The 27,216-nt window shown below is 48.5% G+C and overlaps 1 protein-coding gene across 2 annotated transcripts in view; it reads right to left on the minus strand.

The window, feature by feature from the left end:
* Positions 1-27,216, minus strand: part of LOC149334883 (ectonucleotide pyrophosphatase/phosphodiesterase family member 1-like) — a 65,640-nt gene that overhangs the window by 4,183 nt on the left and 34,241 nt on the right. The window contains exons 7-15 of one of the 2 annotated variants that reach the window (XM_089551521.1): positions 26,258-26,377; positions 20,317-20,426; positions 18,943-19,190; positions 14,765-15,029; positions 12,766-12,929; positions 12,111-12,289; positions 7,789-7,998; positions 5,665-5,791; positions 4,153-4,360 (exon numbers count right to left, since the gene is read on the minus strand). In XM_089551521.1, coding sequence (XP_089407647.1) covers positions 4,153-4,360; positions 5,665-5,791; positions 7,789-7,998; positions 12,111-12,289; positions 12,766-12,929; positions 14,765-15,029; positions 18,943-19,190; positions 20,317-20,426; positions 26,258-26,377 — 1,631 coding nt within the window. The remainder of the gene's footprint in view (positions 1-4,152; positions 4,361-5,664; positions 5,792-7,788; positions 7,999-12,110; positions 12,290-12,765; positions 12,930-14,764; positions 15,030-18,942; positions 19,191-20,316; positions 20,427-26,257; positions 26,378-27,216) is intronic. The other variant, XM_089551522.1, reaches the window with a different exon arrangement.

Here is a 27,216-nt window from a genome sequence, read left to right on the forward strand (position 1 = left end):
CACTTGACAGGCATGAATGTGCATCCTTGAGTAAAATCAGTTGAGAGTATACTTTCAACTGACAACAGATGGACAGGACAAGCGCTATAGCGCTGGTCCTGTCCATCTGCTGTCAGCACTCTCAACTGATTTTACTGAAGGATGCACATTCATGCAGTTTTTTTCCATGAACAAACGCCGCAGGCACTCGTGCAAATAAATGACCAAGGAAACACTGAAGACGCGCCTCAGATAAATCTATCTATAAAATTATACTCATTAAAGTAAAGCTTCACCGAAGGAGTACTACTGACGCAATCCGACCATTTTTTTTTTTCGGATGTAAAACGCCTCTGTCGACTCACGCGGTAGAGTGTCGTTGCCTCTTCCAATCAACTGAGGCCCTTTTAGAAAAATTAAGCATTTCACAGGCCATTCGTAAGACTTGCAATGAAACACTAAATTCGTTCAAGTCCCATTTTCTATGCATCTTCCAAGCTCACAAAGGCGCTGGTTCAGACACCGTCCGCGCTGACCAATGAACGCTTTTCTATTCCCATGTAGTAACAGTAATGGTAGTGGTTTATTAAAATAATAATTGAAAGGAAGGAAAATATTTTTGCTAGCCTCGGCATCTGCCATCACTACTGGACGCTTCTGAGCCGGGGCAGCAGAAATAGAGGGATAGCAGGCAGGCTGGAGAAATGAAATGAAAGAGGTGAAGGGACAGCCAGAAAGGAAAGAAGAGGAAAAGGAAAGCCAGAAAGAGAGGTGCTGTGCACAAATATTCTATTTACACAACAACATACGTACAGGCCGCTCTCATGTGGAAAATCTCGATTTCCTGCCCTCCCCCTCGTCAAGTCGTGCTTTGTTTATCTGCTGCGGAGCAGGAAGTGATCAAATCGTAATCTGCTGAAGCGAGGCCGGCACTACCAAAGATAAGCACGAGATTGACCCACAGCTTGACTCCACATCATTGAGCTCAACGCCGTCGAGTGATGAAGAACGAACGACACTGCCTAAGAGGGTTCACCAGTGGCAGTGTCCATAGGAAATACATGGGAACTTTCAGAAGCTATACTGTGTCTAAACATGGCTCGATTTTCATGAGGTTTCTGGCAGCGTTTTCTTCTTGAGTGAATAGAGGAAATGTTGCGGATAGATTTTATTGTTTAAGTTTCATTTTTTTTTTACCAATTAGACGCAAAGTTCCAGAAAAATGGTGCTTTTAGATATGTCGAACTTTCATGTCATCTCGGGAAAAAACTAAGCCAAATATCGAAATTTCGTCCGCAACATTTCCTCCCTTTTTCTTTCTTGATTGTTAAGCCGCAATTTTTATCCATATCGCACCTAGTGTTTGCGTTTTACAGGCTCTGAAAGTTGTGTATGTATTTTCTGCGGGGATCTGAATTTCGCGCTAAAATTTCACTAGTGAGACGTGGCTCCACCTGGCGACAAATTATTTCGTCGCTACTACACTCTACCACCAACTTCTTGCTTGTCTGTGTTCGTGCGCACACTTTTTTTTTAGAACCTGGACCTACTTGACTTCTTTCTTTCCTTTAATTCTTGCTTGGGCTGTATTTGGAAAGGATTTCTGGTTTTCTTTTTTTTTCTCGAGCTTGTGGTGCGAAAAGGAAGCGGGATGCAAGGCCACACCCAAAAGCACCTCACCCCCCCTCCACCGCAGTACACACAGTACGGCATTGTTCGCACCAAAGCACACCAGAGTCGAGTTATCCGGTCAAAAACCGGTTACGGGGTTCGTGTAAACGCGCCGAGTCGATTCAAGAGTCAAGGGGTCGCGACCAGTACACTCCGCCGCAAGGGGTAGGTTGACTCAATTCCCCTGCCCCGATGTGCTTGTAAACGCTCACGGGCAGAAAAAACGGAGGGGAGAGGATAAATGCAAACTTGTTTTTCACTTGCGCCGTCGCACCTTCGAAGCAGCGGTGGTGTGCCTGAATCTTGGATGCTACCACTGCTCGCTCGTAATGCGGTGCTCGACGCTTGGTGTCGCTGCTGATGAACTGGTCTCGACTAGCTAAAATCGAGTTCATGTAAATACGGGTTGGTCGAGTTGGGTTGACTTCGCTCAGCCCGACCTCCGACTCAACCTGGCGTTATTGGTTCATGTAAACAAAGTTAAGCAAGAACTCGCTTATGCAATGCCAAAGTTTGCTTTCAGTCACAATGCATAGCTACAGAACGCTCTCGGTGCTTTTGCAAACCACACTTCTCGTCCTTTTAAGTTTCATCCAACTTTTATTTGCTTGGTGCCTTGTTGGTGCTAAGAAGCGGAAGATGGGTGTTCGGCGCTGGGAAGGCTCGTACGAGACTAGGCAATGTAAGCTACAGGCTGTTACTACAACCGAGGACATGCTTCTGTAGCTATGTAAGGAAGCCTACGCGGGAATGGGAAGAAAACCAGTCATAAGGCCTTGTGCTAGGAGTTCCTTTCTTCCCTTTTATTTAGGGACTGACTACATAGGTGTTCAACACAATGGAACCTTTTCCAGTTAATGTCCTGCGGATGCACCAAGCCTTGCTTCCTCCATTTTAACCGACCACACCTGTCTGCTCAGGTGAAACCAGTAACCCCACCCTACCATTGTAAAAGAATTTTCGCAGAAAAGACTCAAGGAAGCTTAGGCAACCCAAACCGGAAACGCTAAATTGGTGGGTTACTGGGAAATGGTCCATTGTATGACCCTGACATCCTTCTGTGCTCAATGGCTTGAGAGGGGTTAACTTTTTTGTGCTTGGGTCCCCCGAACCTTGGCCGCATACCTACAGAAAGTTCTGGACTCTACTTTTTGTACGCGGAAGAACGAATACTTTCGTGTCGCGGTGTAGTTTACACACCTGGAGGGGCAATAGAACTTCCCTCCTTTTTGGGGTACTCAGGTGCTGCCATCTATCGACAGAAAAAGTTCAAATCTGAGTTGCCTTCTAGCTGGTGAGCCCTCTTAGATATGCGCTCCAGCTGAACTACTGTATGTGGACGAGGCCTTGCCTCAGTGAGCTCAAGCTCTGTTCCACAGATAAGCTCCCAGACATTTGCTGGTGACGTTGGGATCGCTAGCTAACTAAATTTGAGTACTAGCTAAATTCGAGTACTAGCTAAATTCGAGTACTAGCTATTTGAGTACTAGCTAAATTCGAGTACTATTAGATAAGCAATAGTTTCCAATCTCCTGAATCGCAAGGCAAGTCCTGAACGCCCTCATTCCAGTACCTCGAAGCGCTGGGTAAACCGCAGCTTACAAAGCAGCGCTCCTCATTGGAGAGGAATCCAGAAGCACATGTGGCTTTCCAAAAGCCAGAGACGAGTGGCTGCCGTCGGTATAAAAACTCTGGGCGATAAATAGTTTTTCTGTTGGATGCTTTCAACCACCACGACGGACGAGTGTCCATGGTCCAGTCTTATGGAATAGCCCTCTTTCTGTCCAACTTATTCCCTTTATTTATTCTCTTTATCCCCTCCCTGAAGGGTAGAAAATCGGGCTCGACTGTATGCCTGGTTAACTTCCCTGTCTTTCTTTTCAATTCTCCTGCAAGCACCTTCGTTAGTTCTTTGCGCCAGCGGAAAGGGGCACGCTTGCCAGTCTTCACTGTCTCCTTTACTCGCAGAAGATGTTATATAACAGGTTGCAGAACGAAGGCGCCGGCGTATGTCTATCCCTAGCGCATGAGACAGGTGCTGGAACGATGGGTAGAATAGTTGTCGCTTGTTCAGTTCCAAAATCAATCTGGTCTCGAATACCAAAGAAGGCGTCGGCCGATCAAGAAATGAATCCCAACACAGCAACGGGAAAGTTGCTTAGCAAAAATGCCTCCAGTACGATTACTCCTACCCCCCAGCCGCCGCGGTGGCTCAGTGGTTATGGTGCTCGGCTGCTGACCCGAAAGACGCGGGTTCGATCCCGGCCGCGGCGGCTGGAATTTCTTTGGAGGAGAAATTCTAGAGGCCCGTGTACTGTGCGATGTCAGTGCAGTTAAACCCCAGGTGGTCGAAATTTCCGGAGCCCTCCACTACGGCGTCTCTCATGGCCTGAGTCGCTTTGGGACGTTAAACCCCATAAACCAAACCAAGCCACTCCTACCCCCGGACAAAGAAATGAAAGACATCCGCATCGCAGCCCGTCGCGTATATTCGGTGCCCACCTGAGCCTTTGCAGCGACGGCCCCCGGCCGTTTCCGTCCAGATCGAAGGCCGGCCCTGTGACCACGTGCAGCGAGCCGTAGCGCGCCTCCCAGAGCCCCATCAGCCGCACCAGCTCCCGGCGCACCCCGGCCGAGTGGTTGTGGTAGAAGGGCAGCGCGTTCGAGTGCAGCCACACCGCCGACTGCTCGGCGAGCGACGACACCAGCTCTGGGAGAGGGGCACCGGCAGTGGTGAATGAGGGAACCCCACATGGACACGTTCTTTGCAAAACAGCAGCAGAGCCTGTGTGTTATAATGATGTGCGCACAGTGACAGCTTGCTTTGGAACGGGCAGAAAAGGCACAGCGGAAGTTTATGCATGGCCTTTGCGCGAAAGTCGTGGGGCTGTGCTTGCATGAAGCGAGTCTGTGCGCTTGCGCTTAAAGGTGCACTGAAGAGGAATCTGAACTCCTCTTTTTACCGTTGGAACTCGATCTACACGTTCCGAGCGTTCTTAGCAACTTCGAATTATTGCCCTGTGCGGCCGATTTCCCTAATTTAAATCGGATTAACGCCGGGCTCCCGCCTTTGTTTTTTTTTTTTTTTTGCATCGTTAGCTCCCGCAAACGATGGGAGGAGTCCACCAACCTTTCACCAAGTCCCGTGGCGGCTTGCCGCTCTGCCATTTGCGGAGTGATACTTAGTGATCGGCGAAAGCAAAGAGTCCACGCGTATTTTTATTTCCATGGGCCTAATTTGCAGCTATGTAGTCTCTGACTAGACCTATTTATTCACGGAAACCTAAAAGAAACAAATAAAAGCGAAAGCAAAGTCGCCACACGACTGCCTGAAAGGCACTCCATGCGTTGGTCGACTCCTCTCACCGTATGCGGGCAATTAAAAAAAAAAAGGCGGGAGCCGGACGTTAATCCGATTTAATTAGGAAAATCAGCCGCACAGGGCAATAAATGGCAGTTTCTAAGAATGCTGGGAACGTGTAGATCGAGTTCCCGCGGCAAAAAGACGAATTCAGATTCCTCTTCAGTGAACCTTTAACCACTTTCAAGTACAGCTAGGGGCGATGTAGTCTGCTTCTGGCCCCACCATGAATTTCAGTAGTGCCAGAGGATCAAGTCAATTTCTGTTCAAAATGGCTTAGCTAGCGCAGTGGAATAGGCACGAAGCTTACACTCATAGGTCGGTGGTTCCATTGTGAGGCTGTCATTCCCCGGGTTCGCCTCACAACTAAAGATCACGAGCTGTTCTAGTTCTCAACTTTTCCTCGCACGATTGTCTCTATTACTCCTATTTACTATTTACACGCCTTACGGATGTGTGGCATTCTCCAGGGCGCCTCCTGCGGTACTTGGCGGACTTAAGTAAAGGCACAATCCGCGATTTGCGCAATGCCTGTGCCTGTAGCTAAGCAATGTTTGGCAGTTACGCGTTATGTGCTCTTTCTTTTCACCATTGCGTCGCACGGCGAAAACTTTCGAATGGGATCATTTAATGAACGTGCGCATATCGCATACCTGGTGGGAAGAGTGGTCCTGTCTCCAGAGACATGGCACCCAACCGGTCGTACTCATTGCAGCTCAAGTCAGCGCCGCCCAGTCGAAAGTCGCGCCCCCAGCAGGCGTTGGCCACAGCCCGCTCGTGCTGTAACGGGGAAGCTTACGTATTCAAGGTCTCAAAACACGAGACGCGTGCAAGTCGCAGCCATGCTTTGCCGCAGCGTTTATCTCTGGCAATTTGTCCACAATGCGGGAGGTTGCAATGGCCTGTCGATCAGGCGAACGCAGTACGTATTCAGGTCTACAAGTGAGAGAGCTGCTCTGGCGTCGGAGCCGCCCAAGAAACCATGAGCGCTGCGCACGTTACTGCCTTACTTTTAACAGTGGCACTTAAAGTATAGTATACGTTATGTTGTTGCTATGTTGTGTTTATGGCACATTGGCAACTAAGACCTTTATGCGCCAAACGCAAGATTGAATATGTCTGCTTGCGGGAGGAAGTTATAAGGTTTCTTACCACCGGCTAGCGCCTGGTAAAGGGGCCTGTGATATTGATACTACAGGCCCCTTTAAATAATACAAATAAACAAATAATAATTAACATAAACAAAAGACAAACAATTTAAATAAATAAACGGCCAGCTGCGCGACATATGTTAGCTCTCTTGCTGCCGCTAATTCCTGTGCGGCTAAATACCCAGCTGAACTTCATTACGTGTCCTTGCGTTTCGGCTATTACGACATTATGTATATCTCATATTAGGGGCTCTGGTCCATTTCTGGAGTGTAGCACTGTGATTACGCTCAGGGAGTCTTTGCAAACGATACTGTTTTCAATGCTGTTCTTCATTATTTTTTCAATAGCCACATAAATGGCATACAATTCAGCAGTGAAAACCAATGCGCACTGAGGCAACCGATACCGTTTTCTCCCGTTGGTCTTGTATCGGTGCACTTTTAAAGTGCACTGCTGTTTTTGAACCATGTGCATGGGTAAAACGCTGTGTAGTCTTCATATTTTTCATTTAGTGCCAAGTATTCTTGAATATGTGCGTTCATGGGGTGTATGCTTTTTGTGAACGCCTGTTATTGTAAAGTCACACACAGCGGGAAAACCATACCAAGGTGGCAATGGGTCGTGCATCTGGCAACATTGGGAAGTGCATCCAGTATTTCGTGGCATTTTCCCCTCAAAGCGTAGGGAGAGTGGTATGATCAATCCAGGTTTACTTTGATATAGCTCTCTGGACGGTGACATTGTAACAAAGGTGTTTCGGAAGGGGCCATATTTTCAGGACATAAGCCCATGTAAGCACGGTTCTGTCTGCAAGGGGCGCTAGATTTGTTTCTACATCGAGGCCATTTATGGGTGAAGTTCTGTATGCACCAGCTGAAAGAGGAAGACTTAAGTTGTGAGCAGTCGTTTCAAGTATGATGGCCTGGCTGAGCCATACACTATGCACACGTTATCTAAACAGAAGCGAAGCCTAGACAGCGCTAAGTCTGCAAGAGGCAAGTGTTTGAAGTATTTGAAGGCAACCCTTATAAAAATGGTCTATAGACAGCCTATAGACTTCTTATTGACTCTATTGACTTTCTATAGATATTGCTTTTTGTCTATTCATAGTCTATAGACTGTCTGTAGACAAAAGTCTACTGAAAATGTATGGCCATAAATCTATAGATTGTCTATAGACTGTCTATGGCATTTGTATTGACTATAGACTGTTCTCTCGAAATTGTCTATAGACAGTCTATAGACTTCTTATTGACTCTATTGACTTTCTATATATATTACTTTTTGTCTATTCATAGTCTATAGACTGTCTACACACTTCTTATTGACTCTATTGACTTCCTATAGATATTGCTTTTTGTCTATTCATAGTCTATAGACTGTCTGTAGACCAAAGTCTACTAAAAGTATATGGCCATAAATCTATAGGTTGTCTATAGACTGTCTATGTCATTTGTATCGCCTATAGACTGTTATCTCGAATTTCTCTATAGACAGTCTATAGACTTTATAGACAGAAGTCTGTAGACACTCTATAGACTGTCAAACCTCTTTTGTAAGGGAAGGAAAGTATTTGAATGAGAGGCCATAAAGACTTCGTGCAGGAGACGCCCTTTCCCGTCTACCTTTCCGTCCACTGTGAAGGCGGTCCACAGGGGCAGCCTGAGAGCCCGGTCGAAGACCGTCACGTAGTCCTTGTTGGTAAGCAGGCAGGGCTCCGGTTCGCCCGCTGCTTCTGCGCCGGCCTCGCTGCCGTTCTTGGGAGCCGCCAGCGCCGGCACTCCCCACGGCGCGTGGCGTTTCAGGGCGTCCGGGTCGTTTGACAAAAGCTCAAGCTGCAACAGACGGCACAGGAGAAAAGTGACAGTGCCAAGTGGAGGACGCATGATGACGTCATCTCCGGTACCGGTATACATTTCCAACGCATAAGCGCTTGCTTTGAAGGAAGAAAACCCAACGCCTCAGAAAGCAAAGCACGCTGAGTGTTTTTGGCAGCCTACAACAGCGCACGGCGGTGTGTGGTTGACGGCAGTGGCAATTTAAAATTCTTACCGTCTGTGACGTCACACCGTACTTCTCCGATCTCCTCCGGTGATGTCAAAAGAAGCCTGAAATTTATACGTCGGTTGTGCCACTGTTATACATCTAGCGGCTATATCTAGCTGGAACAAACGACCCTCGACAGCTGTAAACTGCAACTCAGTTGAATCATTCATGGAGCATGTAAATAGCATTGATTCATCAGTAATGCCACCGTGATAAAGCTATAATGCTGACTTTCATTTCGTATTTTTTGTAACTACATTTGTTTCCGTACTGAACCCGCTATTTTCGTTTCCCTGAATTGGCATCATTACCACCCCGATGCCGCTATGATGATGAATTCTTATTTTGTATTATATATGTACTCAACTTGATCCCCTGTATTGTCTCCTTTGTATCCACTCCTGCATGGGCCCGAGGAGGGCCTGTAGTATTTGTAAATAAATAAATAAATAAATAAATAAATAAATAAATAAATAAATAAATAAATAAATAAATAAATAAAATATAGCGCAAAAAAAAATAAAATAAAAAATTCGCATGTGTTACCTACAGCCTCGAATATCGCGGAATTCTCAACATAACGGCAACTACGAGGTTTTTTTTTACCATCGCGCATTTTACTGGAAAATCACCGGTAGGTCCTCCACAACCTTCCGGTTTCTCACGCCCAATTTTGCATTCGGGCGGCGTTTTGTGTGAGCGAAAATGAATTTTATATGTTCCCCTTCCGTGGCCTCAATCGGGGTGATTTTTACGGGCAATGTCTCATGTGCGTGACTTCACGAGCTGCATTTTTGTCGATATTCGCTCTCCGTTTGCTGAGGGAAATATTTCGAGCATGTTTTTTTTGTTTTGTCGTTTCAGACAAATAACGATTGAAGCTGTCACTTACATTCGCATTTAAGCCAATCAACGCGTGCAAGAGAAATTTCGCGATAATATCCGTGACGTCATTCGTTAGTCTCCCGTGACATCATATTTTAGTTCGCTTTCCTGGTCTTTCACGTTTCATAATTTGTTTATTTTAAAGGGACACTAAAGGGAAATAAACTAAGCGATGCGGATAGATTATTCCACGGGAACGCTACCGCCGTTTTTTCTACGCGGAAAGACGGCTGCGTCGCTGAGAAAACCGTACAGGAAAGCCCCGGAACCCTATAAGATTCAAAGCGCCTGCGAAAAATGAACTGCCACGACATCATTTCTATGACGCCTTTGCAATCCGACCAATCAGAGGTATCACTTCGAGAAACCGCAAACACGGCCAGAGACCGAAAACTGAAAAGTCAAAAGGTCAGTGGTCACGGCGGCAAAATGTACGTGCGGGCAGCCTCAACTCCCGACTGCTTCGACGGGGGCTCTTTGCTGAATAGCGTGCATCGCGTTGCAAGCTCCGTGGGGGCGAAAGAAATTACGTGAAGTTATCTAGAGCTAAGAAGTGCTTGGGACTGGGCTAGTTGGAACATCTTCTCATAAATGCTGCGCTGCTTAGTTGTACACGGGCAAAGAAACTGGACAAACGCTGAGGTTAAGCGCAATCTACCAACTGAAGTTTTATTCCTTGGAATAGGGAAAAGGAAACACCAGCTCACGACGTAATCAGAGGATCGTGAAAGCACATAAAACATAACAGTGCACTGTAACAGCAAGAAGAACTATGGAATGAAACCATGACAATAAGAACATATGAAAATAAAAACTTTATCTAAGCCCGGGATGAAATCGCACTCAGTATCTGCAAGTTACCGGAAGTCCGCGCCCACACATTTCAGAGACCAAACATTATTAGATATAAGCTTACCGGCTTAGCGCTTTAATCAGCCAAAGCTATATTAGCGGCTGAGAGGTCTGGAGTTGCAGACCCATTCTGATGTTTCACGGGCCTTATCTCTAGAGTATGCAAAGCATTAATCGCACGCATTAAAGCTCTTCGCCATAGAGGTAAGGGGTTCGTAACATCGGCATATGCGACCGAGAAAGAGGCCAGCGGCACTGGAGGCTCGCATCTTTCATTCGCCCGCACCAAGCATAACCCGCTATTAGACGTCTATAACCACCGCGTTGCATCGTGGCTGTAATTATAACGCGCATCGAAAAACAGAGCCCTAAGCGATTACGCTGGCGCTAAGTCGACAGCCTCGCTGGCCGCCGCGCATATTCAGTGCAATTAGCTTAATCGTAAGAATAGCCCCAGCCTTTTCCCACGTGCTGCTCAGCGCCGACGAATGAAAAAAAGCGCGCGACACTTTGGTCGTACTACACCTCTGAAATCCGATAAGCGAACATACATTAGGGGTCGGTGGAAGAGAGCACGATGTCCGAAGCCGATGCTGTGTAGCTTATACCGAACAGCGGCTAAATGAATGTAGCGGCGTACTAATATGTTACCACCATGCGAACGCTTTGTAACTTTTTACGGCAACTAACGCGTCACGTCCTGAAATGAGCTGCATAAAATTACACTGTTACGTTACGTTGAAGCGCCGTTAAAGTTAGAACTTAGTGACAGCTATTAGAAAATTTACTGTAATATCATGGCTGCGACTGGCGAAAGCAAGGAATAAGGGGAGGACATCGGGAGAGGCCTAGGCTCGCAGTGGAATAAACTTGGCTAATTATAATGTTATAATCAAACTGTCCCATACGTACTTATAGACCATCTCACAAGTCGCTTGCAGCACTGCGGCGATCTGATTGGTGATCTGAGCTACTCAAAACGGCGCACGCTGTGTAAATGGGTACCTCCCAACCCGTCATCCCACGACAGGTGGCGCCATCACTGGGAAGGAAAGAGCACCAGTGTCTGGCTGCTGATGCCTCGCCGGACGCCGTGTTTGCGAACGGCGGCGCACCGCTTCGCAGCAGGCCTCCGCAGTGCTGCGTTCGTGCTGACTTTCTCCGCTAACTTAACCAGTGAACTAAGTACGTACTCACGGTGCTTTCCAGGAAGCAGAAAAAGAAATCTAGAGATGCCTTCCTAGTTAACGCAATAACTGTTTAAAAATATAGTTCAACACCGTTCAAATGTTTGAGAGACTTTGTTGTGGCCTTGCAGCTCCGATTGGACGAGACAGCTGTAGCTTCCGCAATGGTCCAGTCATATTGTGAGATGTAGTACCGAGGGAAACGTGGCGACGCGGCACCTCTACTGTGGGAATTCTGGGAAGATGTGGTTTCGTATATATTTCGCTTGGCCAGCATTGGGTCGAAAACCGCTATCCAGTCGTAAGAGTACGACCGTTCTCGAGGTAAACCTCACAGAAGCGCTTTGCTAACTTCCATGGAAGCCCAATACCAAAATACCTTATGTTAAATTTGCTAAGTAAAAAAAAAGTTGACAGAGTGGAGAGCATCGCGGCCACGGCAGCTGGATCTAGCGACTCCACCGCGGCGCAGCCATGATTTCGCGGCAGAACCCCCTTTTTTGGCCCAACACTAGCCAAGCCAAGCAGAGGACACTTCGCGCGTATTCTCGCGGTGGATGAAAGCGCTCTTTAAAAGCTCGCATAGATGTTGGCGTCTCTTTCCCTTTCAGTAATGAGAAACTGGCACGTCGACGACGATGATGATGACGACAGTGGTAGTGGCGAAAATTAAACGGAGAAATAAGCATGCGTCCGTCCATGCGAACATCCATTCCTCCATGCATAACATGTCTACTTTGAACAGTAAACGCAACCTTGACGGTAAACGCTATATATCAGACAGAACATGAAGGAGGAGGAGAACTTGCAAGGCCGAGACATACCGCCAGTGTTTGGTAGCAGGGGGACAGCTGAGTAATATGCAGTGTTCTAGTATGACATTCTACGACCAGGACACGTATTCCAGCAATGAAACGACCCCTAAGTCCGACTTGTTGTTTAGGTGGCTGCCCATTCGCCCAACGGCACTCACTCACGTTCTTGCACATGCAGCCGTCATCTTCCTCGCTTTTAGCGGTTTTCTGGGCACCATCCAGGCTGCACATCGGGGGCACCTTGAGCGGCGGCTCCTGTGGCAGAGGTTTAGGCTTGCGCAGCAGGTAGTGCAGGGAACCACTGGTTCCATTGTTGGGCTCGGGCTCGATCCCCAGCAGCTCTGCGCCCGCGCGGCACCACGGCGCACAGCAGGCGCCCGCAATTAGACCCTCGCTTTCTCAGCAAGAGAGAAGCTCGCGTACAAAAACTATACCAACAACCAAAACACGATGGCCTACCGCAGACCACAGTAATGCTCAGTTTAGGCTAGTTGACTGGCCATTTTTCAGTTAACAGCGCACTGAAAACGTAGGGAAACGAAAGACAGGTAGCGAAGACAAGCGCTGTCTTCTTCTATCCGTCTTTCGGGACACTGCGCTTCCAGTTGTGCGCTGTTATACCATAGACCTTCTACCATAGACCTCGTCACTACTGTCCCAGCACGTGGCTTACAGACTGTGGCAGACGTCTGCAGGAATATCGCGCCTTGAACTGATATAATGTCGGATGTAGTATACTGCGTAGCATTCCGTCTGTGCAGGCCGGAGTTCCAAGTAATTAGTGACCAATTCAAGAACTACAAAGCGGGAGGCTAACCGGTCATCAGTTCGTAGAGCTCGATGTTCCTGAAGGGTCTGGCGGTCACGTTCTGCCTGAAGGCCGGCCCGTGGGCCACAAACAGCGCCTGCATTCCGGGCGCCATGTTGTCGTAGCCGTGCGAGCCGCCGTTGCACAGCGCCGGGGCCTTGTCCGCCTCGCGGCTGCACGAACGAGAAAAGCGCCACCTGTCGTCTCGCTGTGTACAGGAGAAACGGAAACGGTCATGTACGGCCACGCGTCCGTGCGCAACTTTTCGGGGGGCACAGAAAGGCCGCGTGTTTTTATGCGAAGCATACTAAAATAGCCCAACCCAGCTCCTCGAGCGCGGCGGTGTCGTTACCATTGACCTTTCGTGACCTCCATGTCATACCACGTGATGCGTGACGTCACAGCAGATGAAAAACGGGGGCCCAACTCGCGCCGTCGCGCGAGGCGTCGTGACCAAGGATGACCACGTGGTGCGTGACGTGACAGCAGATGAGAAACGGGGGCCCAGCTCGCGCCGTCGCGCGAGGCGTCGCGACCAAGGAGGACCACGTGATGCGTGACGTAACGACATAGGAGAAACGGGGTCCCAGCTCGCGCCGTCGCGCGAGGCGTCGCGACCAATGTGTTTCCTGCTTCTGCCGCTAGGTGCGCTGTTACAAGGGGGTGCGCCTGCCCTCTGCTAGGCGCACACGGGATAGAGATACCTCCTGGAGACAGGGCTGCTCGTTGGAATGAGAAGCAAAAGTTGCGGCGTGCTACAGAGACTAATGAAGAGCGTCTAGCCAAGCGGCGTGCTCGATATGCAACTCGGCGACAATATGCTTCGCATCTGACTAGGCTTAACCTAAGCTAAGCCTCAGCCATTTTTTTTGTTTTCGGAACAATCACTTGGTGACTGGTCGGCGCCTGCGTTCTGTTTAACGGCAGAGAGAAATAGAGACGCTTATTTTGTGGAGACAGGTGGAGAGGTCGGCCTGAGCGATGATTATCTGGCCTGCTACTCTGCAGTGGGGGAATCTTACCATATGTGGCCCACACAAGACAAAAGTCAAGTCACTCGGCGGTCGAGATAACCTAGGCGACGAAGGCATAGGCGTTGGCCACTGAAAATGGCCCAAGGCCAAGGCGTCAGCCAAACTTAGGCACGGCCGCTCGATCTCGGCCGTGGATTAGGTACGAAAGGCCAAGATGTTGACCAGTCAAAACGACCTACCGACCGAAGGTCTACAAGCTTGTGACGAAAGCCGAGGTGTTGGTCAAGTATACTGGCCTACGGACCGAAAGTCAGTCACACACGATATCCAACGTGACGAAGACCGAGGCACTTGTGAGTTATAATGCGGCCAGTTACAGTGCTACAGGTAACGGTTGAAAGGGCTGCAGCCGCAGTGGTTTACACAGAACAATTATCAGGATACTGGCCAGTTACGATAAGCTGTGGGAGACAAAGGCCAATGGACGGGCCAATCACAATGATATAAGAGACGATCAGCGCTTCGTGCGACGAGCATGGAGGATTAGGAGCCAGACGCATAAAAAGCAAAAGGCATAAAGTGAGCTCAGCAAAAACATCGGATGCGGATGGAGACGCTGAATTAAGCGCGAACAGTGACTACGGCTCCAAACGACTTCAGGTGCGAACGCAAAAAGAGGGGTGGTGTCGTCTTGCGATGACGACACTTATATAATTTGCTCCACACAAGCCCCAGGTTGGTTGTCGTCGACTTCCAGGGCTGTTTGGATATAGCTGTTTTCGACAAACTCTCCTCACAGTTTATTTTACTTTTCGAATTGCACCCATACCAGAACTCCACCGGCATAACATCATGATTCTTTTCCCCTTCGGCGTTGTTGCGTTCATTCGTTGCCTGGCAGGTCCCGGCGATAGCGGAGGCCTGGCGTCACTTGACTATAAGCGCGAAAAGACGGTAAAGATGGGATGGAAACATGGAATGGCACACATGCGCGATGCCGGTCCCATAGCAAGCGTGATGCTTCGCACCCTCACTTGAGCACGAGGTATCCGGAGTCCATGTCGAGCACGACGGGCTCGATGCGCCGGTGGTCCGAGTAGTGGTATCGCTTGGGCAGCCGCTCCTTGGCGTAGGCCAGCAGATGGCTGTGGCGGCAGCGCAGGGCGTCCACCAGTTGGGGCACGTCCGCCGGATGCTTCGGCCGCAGCCGCGCCGTGGGCCCCACTAGCGAGTACACGGACGCCGGGTCCACGAAGTGCTCCAGCGCGATCACCTGCTCGCAGCTGGTGCTGGCCATGCCTGCGCCGCCCATTGTACACGTATACCTTTACCATACCGTGTACTTTATTACCATTACCGGTACCAGAGTACCGGGAGCCTGCGCGCAACCAATGCGCACACGCAAATCGTCTTGATGGCGACAGATGGCGCCACGTATCCGGCAGCTGCGCGCGCGCTTGCAGCATCACGACCAATCAGCGCGCGCTCAGCGGTGGTGGGCGGGCTCCCGGTACTCCGGTAACGGTAACACTGTACACGGTATGCTAAAGGTGTCTATTGCGCAATTCACTCAGCACTACAGCGTACTGCCGGAAGAGTGCTCGGTTACGGTGCAAAATGAGAATGCATATAAAATCCAAAGGTACTCTCGGGGAAGCATAATAAAACGAGAACGGAGGGAACAAATACGATCGAACTTTCAGCGTCCCTGCTGAGGTAGGGGTGGGACATGGCCGCGTTAAGAACGCTCATTATGCACTACCCCGTGAGATGCGTACGCGAAATTTTTTTTGCTCTCGATAAGGGTGGGGAGGGGGGGGGGAGGGATGTACAATTTGTCAGTCTCGTGGAGGAAGTTGTTGCACACGCTGAAAGCTGGAGCGTTCTATATTGTATAAGGTTTACAATCAATCAGGAGAAGTGAGGGCGGTGGCCTGAAGGACTTCCCGACTTTTCGAAGTTGTTTTGAAACTACTTCGCACACATCAGACATGAGCGTAATTGAATCACTCCCATTAACTTCCTGTAATTTAGTTACTTCCGGGTAATTTGTGATGGAATGAATTACTTTTCTGGTCTAATAATTTAGTAACGTAATGAATTGCTTGACAGTAATTTAGCGGCGAGATTAATTAATTTCTTTCGAAATTACTTTCACCAAAACACACCACTGCTCTTTGTATCAGCAAACTGTGGTCTCACATACGCCCGTCAGGGCGCCTCGAAGTGACAAGACCGACGCGCGGCAAGCCTAAAAGATCGATGCAAAAGATCTGCAATTAGAGACAGCTAGAACTGAGTTTACGACTGTGCGTCTGGAACCACCAGTGTCCTTTGTAGTTGCTGCCAGCGGGTATGCGATTGAGTTAAGTTAGCAGGCCGACGATCATAGGGCCATCAACGTCTCACACCGGGACACCGCTGACTTGGTTCCCTTCTTTCGTGTTAACGTGAGGGGTTCATAGCGCTGCCCCGGCACCGGTCGTGCGGCAGTTTTAAAACAAATACTGCAGATGAGGTACAGTCTTTGTCAAAAGTAACCAGGCTGCATGGTTTGCTCCTCATTTGTATAGTAGAGCCTTTACGGGTTTCCCTAAAGTCTAAAAGTTCTTTGAAGGTGAGTGCAGGGCTTCTCCTTACCATACAGAGATTTAGAGCTTAAAGGCCTACTTGACCGAAATTTTTCAAACCTTAAAAAGGTTGTTTTTTCATAGTACACCCCCGTATTATGCTACCCACAAAACATTACGGTCCAGTTTCAAGCAGTTACGATGAAAAGGGCACGCAAAAATCAGAGTTTTCAATACCGAAACTGGAAAAACGGGCGCCATTGCCGCCCGCCGGAAGTGACGCATGTTTGAGACTGTAGTCCGGACGGGTTCGGAGCGTCTGCTCGTTGCGGCTCGAGCAAAGCGATGGTACCGCGCGTGCAGCACTTGGTGCTATAAATACTGGTTATATGTGAAAACACACATCTTAAAACGGATAAAACGCCCTAGAAAAAGTTTTACACGGGTTTTATTTGCTGTAGTAGACCAGAAAAGTCCTGGCTCAACATCAGCGAAGATGATCGCGCCGCAATGCTAGTGAGCGCTATTTGCCTGGCAGTATTCGATTACAGCTTGTGCAAAGTTCGGATATAGCGGAGGAAGGAAGCATATTCAAACGGAGGCCAAGTAGAAGGGCTTGTATTATAAAGTCGGCTTTTTTGAGCTGGCACGCGTGTGCCAACAGCACATGTGCGCTCTGCTGCGCGTACAATATGGTTGTTGTCTTGATAAAAAAAACGACCTGCCTTCTCCTTTCTCTTCTCATTTTTCTCCCCTGTCGAAAGATATTCCTTCCTGTGCACAGAAATTTGGAACAGGTGCTGTGAACGCCAGTTAAATCAATAAAAACAGATGGATGTCTAAAAAGAGAGCTCAAGAGAATTAAGTGCTGCGTTAAGCGAAAGAATATGCCAGAAGGAAAATTTGTGTTGCAAAATAAATATATATTTTTCTCTGAGGACCGTGGCATCAGTGCGGTGCCGATGGTGGGCTGGTTCATCTTTGCACGCCTCGGTCGGGCAAGCCACTGCGCGTTGCGAAATACATGCCGATTCAAATGAACAAAAACGTATGCGTTGCGTTCATTACAGTATTTATCTAGAACCACTTAAACCCCGTGTACTGCAGGGACGGAAATGTTTTTCTAATCTTTTCAAGCCACACAGCTGGGCAGCACGACGTGGTTGCCTAACCCCCAGTCGACAGTATACGCCCACCGCGCAAATTACTGTAGGTAGTGTGTCTCTATCGACTGAGTAATAATAAAGAACATATAATCAAAATTCTTTGAAAATATTATCATTGAAATAACATGCATTCAGTTCTCTAGGGTCTTGGAGACGCGCCTCGAACGGTAACGCTGAAGCTTCCTCTAATCGACCTCAGGTCACAACGACCTCCAGTCGTTGTGTGTGCCTCGTCTCTCCTTTGTCCCCGTCTTTTTGGCTGGTTTTTCTTAAGTATGTACCAACTAACCCAGATTTAAACTCTTCTGCGAAGTTTTCAGTAACGCTCGTGTGGCCTTCCAGGATTCTCAGCCCGCCCTGCAAATCTTCGAGGCAGCAGATACACTCGGCGCACGACGGCATTATTGCGCATTGGGCAGAGCTGCGCCTGCAATAAACGGGTGTGCATATGTTGATTCCTTTTCAGACGAAGCAGACCTGTCCTTAGACTTCTGCCTGGTGTAAACGACGTGTCGTCAAAAGGGCGTTGCTCGATGAGCAAAGCCGTCCACTTTAGCTTCTGAACCGGCTTAGCTAGCTTGTGACAAGCGGTCCCCCCTCCTCTTTATTCTCCCGATTAGAGACGCCTCGAAGCCTTTCTTCTCCGAATTACAACCCGGTTCGTGGCATGCTTTGCCGATCGGGCCCGAAACGCGTACTATGTGCTCTGATGCATGACGTAGGCCGGGACAGCTCTATCGACAAAGCCCAACCCACAAAAGGGGTTAGCGCGAGGCAGAAGCGTCAGTCACCCACCATTATCTTTTTTGAAGAAGAGAGGAGAATTCACGTTAACACCTGAGCTCCAGACAGGTGACACCAGCTTTCGAGATCGGGGGAGAAGGGCAGTGGCCGAGAGGTATACATGGTGCTTTCCGCATTCCTCGTATAACCTTCCGCGGCCATGCACTTCGTCGACATGATGCCAGCAGTTTATTTTTCTCGAAGACCATCGAGCTTCGCGGTGAAAACAGCCAGAAATGCGCCAGAAGAAGAGCTTACAAGGGGCGCGCACCCATTTCAGAACGCCTGAAACTGGCGAGCCGGCGATGCCGGTGTCTCAATTGTGCGTCATTTCCGGTCTGGTTTGTTAGTTGTCCAGCACACCGCTAGGGGACTGCGTCGTCTGCTACAGAGGTTTTTGAACGCTTCTAACTAAAATTCTGGGCGCTTCACAGCCCTAGCATTAAATATAAATATTGTTAATAACATGTACACTATATCGAGCGCAAAATTAGCCGAAGTAAAGTTTCGGTCAAGTAGGCCTTTAAGGGCTGGCATAATAGTTTAAATAAGCGACTGAGAAGCAAAACCATGCAGCCTGGTTACTTTTGACAAAGACTGCAAAGCGGGAACGGCGGTTAGCCGACGGCTATAGGAACCGAAAACATGGAAGATGTCGTCGAAAAGCGGAGCCGACCCGCGGGCGGTGCACACCGTGGTCCGAGACGACTAGAAGGTTGACGCAACCGAGCAGACGTCTCTCCTGCAGTCCGGCGACCAGCCGGTCCAGCATGATCTCCACAAGCTCCAGTGCCTCGTCCACGGCGGCCGAGTGGGGTCCGTGGTCGTGACCCGCGCTGTCCGGCTCGTTCACGTACAGCGTCAGCAGCGACGGCCGCTGTTCCGCCGGAAGGTCCAGCCACGCCAGGAGGATCTCCACCCGGGTCTGCCACGGGATCATCCTGAGAGGAGGGGGCCGTACAAGAACGCGTCCATACCGGGCCATCCTAAGCCTAGTCATCCCATAGAGTTTCTATTACCTAGAGAGAAAGCTGGCAACTCGTCTATGGGAGTTTGCATGGAGATCCCTCGAGACCACTTCAGCCACCATGAGTGCTCAAAGCATCATGGGGTGGTGAGCTACCGACTGCAGAACTACAACTTTTGGTCAAAAAATAATGCAAAAATAAACACTGTTCGATAATAAAGAATGCCCTACCATTCAATATCCTGTCTAATGATTGCAACAAATGAGCAGAAAAGCAAGTAAATGCAAAGTTTGCCCAAAATAAGAGAAGGCTGGCTCTCCTATTGGCCAAGTATTGAACACTACAAAAACTAATATTTCGTAATTAACAGGCGCATTTTTCAAATTAAATATGTTTAAAAAAATGTTGTTGTTTAGACACTTTAGGAGGTTTTTTAATGGCATTTTGAAAAAGCAAACCTTTTATTAGCGTCGTGTGTCGTTGCGTTTTTACTACTATGGCTTTTGCACACTGCGCTCGCGCGAAAGTCGTCTGCGCACACAAGAACAGCGTTCTCGGAATGAAACATCTCAGTAGTGCCACTCCGTTTTCCCGAAAAAATAAGACTGTCCCGTAACAAGTAGCTCACCGTCCCATGATGCTTTGAGCGTCCATGGTGGCTGAAGGGCAACGCCGTCAGCTTTCCCTCTAGGTAATAGTAAGAAACTCTATGAGTCATCCTGCTTTCGTGGACCGTCCTATAGGCCTAGCCATCCTGCTCTCCTAACCATCATACATATAACCAGAGGGACACCAAAATGAGAAACATGGGTGGCTGGAAAAGGCCAATGTGTTCTGCTGAGCTTACTGGAGGTGAGCCCATTTACGGTGTAAACTTCGCACAGGTACGAAGAACGATCATGCGTTGCTTTATTCCTAAGTCAAGCTGACTACAAGGAAGATTAATTACCATATAATCGCTTAATCTCAAACGCTAACAAAATCCATTCCAACAGGCAGAGGTGACAGAGTGTCGTCGTCTACGAGCGCGCATCTTCAAAATGGAACGCGCAACGGCAGTCATTCTGAGCATGGGATGAAAGCATGTGCGGGAGCTCACTCGTTGTATCGGAAGAAGTGGCTGGGTCGCCGGCCCTTGATGTCGACGTCGGAGCCCGGCCAGAAGAAAGTGGCCGCCCGCTTTCCCTGCCTCTCGGCTGTCAGCCAGATCTGCGCCACGAGGGACTGAGTCAGAGCCCCTTGCAGCAATGTCAGGTATACCAGGTAGCCCGTAGTCTGCCTTACACTGTTCGTGGACTCTCGATAGAAATGTTTGAAAGCGTGGCAGGTGGTCATTCTCAATAAACCTGAAGAGAAATTCAGGGGGCGCTTTGGCTCTCTAAAGTGCTGCAGGGCGAAAGCGTTTCCTGGCCACTGCTTGTTTTTGTTTACTTTTTATTTTTCATATTTTGTTTTTATTTATTTATTACTCATTTTCTTAATTTTGTTTTTTATTTTTATTTCCGCATCTTATTTTTATTTTGTTTTCATTTTTGTTTATTTTCTTATTTTTATTTTTTATTTCCCTTTTCTTGACTTTACTCCTTTTATTTTATTTATGAAGCCCATGCATTAACTAGATGCGCCTTTATTCGTGCTGGAACCTTGAGCCTTTTAAGCAGTGACGCCGAAAGGCGGACGAACCTGCCGACGCGTCTGTCGACACGGCTGCCGACGCGTCTGCTAACGACAGTATGAGGCATTAAAGGCTTTCGTCTTAAAAATTGGTGTGGTTTAGCTCTGGTTAAACCTGGTTGGTTGCGAAAGGAATAGAAGCAGTAGAGCAACTAGACTCTTCGTCGGTGACTTCCATGGCGAGACTCCTCGAGGAGCGCGGCACGACCGGCTGCTCCAGGCTGTGGTGGAGAGAGCAAGCTGACGTCACGCGTCGCCATAGCAACGGAGAGGCTGACGTCACACCATCTGTTAGGCCATTACGGTTAGGCGCGGCGGCGGCTCCTCGAGGAGCAGGGGGGTCTACGGACCACGCGACGAGCAGTTAGACCTGGCGTAGTATTGCTTTCGCAATAAAAAGCAACTACAACTACAGGTGAACACTTTCAAGGGCGAATTTTTCGTACGCTGTCTGGAGGAATTCTTACGTAGTTTTGCTACAAGACATAGTCGCGAAAGTCCGCGGCGTATATATCACATTTTTCTAACCAAAATTTCCGGAAATACACCAGCCGGAAATAGCCTTCCCGCCACTCAAATGGTGCGCAAGTTTTCCAAATTATGCATCCCGTTTTTGCGGATAGCCTTCACAACACCACTTGAGAATGCCTAATGATTTCTCCGGAGGCAAAATAAAACTTCTGCACAGAGTTTCAAAACGCAGCCGTGTGGCAGATGTACCACGTTTGGTTCTATACAGCCTTCGCACTGCATGCTGTGCTGACGTCTTCGCTACGTACAGTCTTTGTCAAAAGTAACCAGGCTGCACGTTTTCCTTCTCAGTCGTATATTAAAGCAATTATGCCAGCCCTCAAGCTGTAAATCTCTGTATGGTAAGAAGAACACCTCTTCTCACCTTCAAATAACTTTTTGATCTTCATGAAAGCCGTGAGGACTCTACTATACGAGTTAGAAGCAAACCATCCAGCCTGGTTACTTTTGACAAAGACTGTACTTTCTCCCTGCAGTAGGTGCACGCTGTTGGAAAGACGTACGCTATCTAGCACTTAGTTTTGCATTTTGTGTCAAAATGCAGCCTGCAGAAGGGATGCTTATAATAAAAATAGACAAAAGCTGAAGTATCATCGAGTGCTAGCTATAGTAAACAATCCAGCCCAGCCCGGGAAATGCAAGAAAAGTCACAGCGAGCATTTTAGGAATACATTTAAAGTCAGATAATTTTTTTAACTGCTAACAAAACTGCGCCCAACATTTTAAGCATCTTCTGAAGCCCCAGGCCAGGAACAACAGCTGCTGGACACTATCGATAAAATGAAATCACAGCTAAGGAAAAAACCCGGGTATGTAAAATATTTTTTTTTTCGCCCGAGATTGAACAACTGCATTTTTTTTTCTGGCTCCGGAGAGATGACATGAGTTGGCGGCACGTACCAATGATGGGAATAATGCCTCCCATGTGCTTGGTACGAATATGCAGCAGGTTGGGAGCGTATAATTCCGGCGAAACTGGACATCTTGCCTCCAATACGCCAAGCGGGAGATTCACTCGAACTCAGTTATCCGTCGCTGTCATCACCATCATCATCAGGATGGCTGCCTCCTCTGAGGGACAAGGCTTCTCCTGTGTTCCTCCAGTTAATTTCGACCTGCGCCAGTTGATCCTAAAATCACTCGCTGGCTATTGAAGCGGACTTCATTCATTTCACGTCATACGTAATGCAGTAGAAGACCACGTGACACCTGCTTTTCATCAGAAAAACTTGCGCGCTATTACGTGCTGTACACCTGGATTTTCCTCCCGCATAAAGTGCAGTGGGGTGTTCCTTTAGTGCACCTCTTCCTTTCTTTGCGTTGCGCCTCGTTTGCGGGCAGTCTGTAGGGGGCCATGCATTCTTCGGGGGTTATCTTCTACGTCTAGTTGTTGTTGCTCCTCACATTCTTCTTCAAAGATTACGAGGACAACATAGATAACCTATCATCCTGCGGCCATGTATCCAGAGTGCGTTACATAAGTGGCCATATAAACATGTACAGTCGGGGACTAAAGTCTCCGGACCACGTGTTCCTCAAACGAAGCTTATAGCTCTGCTATCAGAAAGCGGCTGGGAACCGCACTTCTGGTGATGAAAGAACAAAAATTTAACTTTTACCTCCGCAAGTGTGGTCTCCAGCCGCGGACTAATAGCAGAGCTTTCGGCTTCGTTAGAGGAACACGTGGTCCGGAGACTTTTGTCCCCGACTGTACGCTGGTAGATACGTTACGGCGCCCTTTACTGTTGTCCAGGAGAATTTGGAAATGGATGACTTTTACGTCAGCTTTATTCACGCGATAGCGTTAGAGGCCTCGTTCACCAGAAAATCCGGCGTCGGCGTTGTCGGTGTCCGCGTTGTGAGCAAGAAATCACGAGCATGACTCTGGCAGGTGGTCTCCGGAGAGCAACCTATAGGAGGCAGGTGGGCTACCTAGGGTCACGCGACCTTACGGCGTCATCATAACCTGCACACCGGATAGTTAGCAAACTGTATACCGTGGAAGGTGGCAGTTAATGAATGATTGATCGCTCGCGAAGAGAAACCTGCATCGCACAAGGCCCACCGGTGGCAGCACCTGCCATCGCAGGGATGTGGATTATCGCTTAACCGCTGCACCACTGCGCCAGGAGGGGCATGAGGTGTCCCAGGGGTTTATGAATGTAAAGTAGAGGAAAACGATTCTGCATATGTGGGAATAAACCCATTACTTTACCGCGTCAAACCCTATAAGGGTTTAAGGGCGCTTAAATGGTATATGCTGGCACGCTACCAACAAGCTGCTAGGAGACGCTGTGGGCAAAGTAAGGCTTGGTTTTATGGGGGTTCGACGTCCCAAAGTGACTCAGGCTATGAAGGACACCGTAGTGGAGGGCTCCGGAAATTTCGACCGCCTGGGGTTCTTTAACGTGCACTGACATCGCACGGTATACACGGGCCTCGAGCATTTCGCCTCCATCGAAATTCGGCCGCCGCGGCCGGGATCGAACCCGCGTATTTCGGCTCAGCAGTCGAGCACCATAACCACTGAGCCAAGAAATAAATCACAATTGATTTTTTTTTTCACTCTTTCACTCATTTCTTCCCAGAAAAGCTTGGTAAGATTGATTATGATAGTCAAGATGGTTTCGTTATTTGGATTGATGCAAATATTAAACAATATGGGTACATGCCGGGGAATCAAAGTTTGTTCGTTAGATCGGGAACTTTGTTAAACCCGGTTTCGTTAGATCGGGTTTTAACAGTATTTGCAAAGCACGTGCCACCATAAAACCTCCTCCTTTCCCCGTAGTACAAAACTGTAATACCGAAACATTTATACGCCGCATCCTGAACAAAGCCTTGCTGCAAAACGCCGACGCTCTTTTACCAGCTGTCTTTTCATTGCATCAGATCTCCTTCAGATACATTCATTACCCCCATCATGCTGAAAGGGATGAGAAATAGCTCTCGGCTCGGAGTGCGCATTTAGTACAGTGAGTGCAACACGGCCACCGAGCCATGATGATCGGCGAATGTCCGCGCTGAGTGAACGGTCGTCTGCAGAGTGATAAAAAGCGTCGGTCACCGGTGCGCACGTTTTACGAAGGGTAATTTCGTCGCGCGCGACGACCACAACGATGAGGCCCTAAAAACGCTTCCCAGCAAAGCCTCGCGCTTGTATATCTCTGCATGCATACACGCCATAAAGAGCCTTGTTTGAGCAAGTGCTCGTAACTTTTCTTTTTTTTTTCAGGGAAGGGCTAGTACGGCACGTCAGAGCTTTAGATGCGAGTGAACTGCAAGAAGCTGCAAGGACTACAAGAAGAACTACAAGAAGCAACACAACATTCAGCGACAGCTGTTTGCAGTGGCGAATGTCACACTTTTTATCCATTATTATTTGCCATCTTTTGTGGAAGAGTGCGCGTGACGTTCCCATACTGTTACTCTCGACATCAGCGTGTGTGTACCACTCAGCGTAGCGTGCTGCCGTGACACGTTGCAATGACGTAAAGTGTGACGTCATTACATGCTGACCAATCAGTGCGGCGCGGTGCACCTGTTTCGGTGCGGTGGGGTGCACCGGTCCCTCCCCTTTCTTCATCCTACTCCTTCGTGTTACACCAACGCCGCATAATCAGGAAACATGCCAGCAAGAGCTCTCGCTGTAAGAAGCAATAACTCAAGCAAAATGATACCCATTTTTTACGTCGTCTGCACCTGGGTTTTGGGGAGTGCCTTCTGGGACATAATTTCAAACTACGGGACTTACTAACACGCAGAAAAGCCCCAACACGCAGACGTTTAGACGATTCGCCTCCACCGAAATGTCGCCGCCGCGGCTGTGTGTCCAACCCGGGACATCACGCTCAGCAGCAGAAAACCACTTCCGTTCAGCTTCCGCAGAAGATATGGACAAAGTAAACACTGGATGGCTAATAAAGCAAGAAACACAAAATGCCCTTTATCCGAAGCGTGTCTTCACTAGATGTAGCCGCTCAAGGAGAAAACGTTCTAAAAGCAAACGTCTCTTGGTTTTCCAGCTATACCTGACACGATCGGGCAGCTGTCACGGTGTTCTAGGTGCTCTAAATCACTAGGTAGCAGGTTCGACTCCCAGACACATCGCCGCCCGATGGAGGAGGTATGTCGGTACATGTTAGAATGCCCTATAGCGCTCGAAATGAAGAAGTCCTCCGCTACAAAGTTCCCGGGTATAGCACGGCCACAAACATCACACTTAACTGAGAAACTATATCCTCCGCATGGACCTAACAACGGTAGCCCAGATCAACTTCAGTGTCAGTAAACATGGCGCCACTAGTCGGACGATTACTCAAGTGAGAAGTCGTTGTGGCTCCAGCGTCACAGGTTCCGTTTGCGAAAAATACAAAAAAAATAAACAAATAACGAACAGTGCACGAGTTTTTCGCCGTCCCTCGACTTTTCGACCTGAAGTCTTCGCAGTGAGACGTCGTCGTTTCGGCAGAAGGCACTTTTGAACGTTCGAAAAAAAGTGCGATGCGGCAACGCGGACGAAACAACGATGAAACAGCTCCCTAATTATGAATAGCTAGGTTGCATGTTCTGTTTTTTCTTTTTCCTGTAATGTGTAAATCGTCAACTTTCTACCTATTTTTTGTTGTATACGGAAGTTGTCGCCGGACACGTAACCTATTTTACGCTGTTGTCTTTGAAGGGTCGATGGCCTTTTCCCTCTGCCGTTTTCATCTTTTGAGATGAATAAAATCTGTCTCGTCCGTATACCCGCGCCGCGAAATGTTTTGCACAACATTGCAAATGCACAACACTGCTAAGCTTTTTGCCGCAGCCCAGCGGGTTCCGCCACTCACGGGTTCTGCTTCCCACCAGCGGGCCTTGAAGGACTCCGTGTTGCCGAGCCTGAAGAGCGTCTTGAACTCCGGGTCGTACATCTTGTTGTCCACGATGCCGTGGGATTCAGGCCACAGACCCTGCGGCGAGGGCGGACGGGGCCGTTTTCTGTACACCCTTATCTAATCTACACCCGCTTGAGGGGAGACGTGGTGGTGTTGGAGAACGAGAGCAGCAAATACTTATTTATTTAGAAATACCTCCTTCCTCCTTTTAGTGTTCGTGGCAGTAGTGACAAGGTGTAAAAATGCATATGCAGACAGGGCTTGTGCGACATAAAAGTGCGACACAAAACAGAACGGAAAGAATTGAATACATTACACGAGGCCTACACGCAGTTGTACAAACACTTGCCCATTGGAGACGAAGGAAAGGAATTTCCGCCAACACTGCACTCACAAACAAGGAAGCTCACCAGACAGAAATGTTTCGACGCACTCTGAGTTAGCCATCATGCAAGGCAGCCCGCTCCATTCGAAAATGGGTCTCGGAAAAAAAAAATATTCATAAGTGTTTGCTCTGCCCTGAGTTTTCTCCGAGTTGGTTGCGTGGTATTTTACTGAAGTTAGGTATTAAAATCCGGTCCGGTGTTGTTATTATGTTGAACAGAATTTTCAGGCCGTGTATCTGCGACGGCGCTCAAGAATTAAAAGGACCGACCACTCAATATATACTTCCATTTAGCGCGAGAAACCAAAGAAGACTACTCTTATTTTATTTTACTTTTTTTTTTACCTTACTGCTCATTGACTGTGGCAGAAATACAGGAGGGGACTACGGCCGCCTAACGGCAGCCTGCTATAACATTCAGTGCAACAGCTTCTAAACTGATTTCTTCCTCGTGTATGCATGCGCGGCACTATGGGCTTGCCTGAACTGCTTGGGCTCCGAATCGGGCGTTTCGCACGACTTGGGCGAC

The sequence above is a fragment of the Amblyomma mixtum genome, chromosome 7 (assembly GCF_055824585.1).
Source record: "Amblyomma mixtum isolate Tamu chromosome 7, ASM5582458v1, whole genome shotgun sequence".
NCBI classification, from domain to species: Eukaryota; Metazoa; Arthropoda; class Arachnida; order Ixodida; family Ixodidae; genus Amblyomma; species Amblyomma mixtum.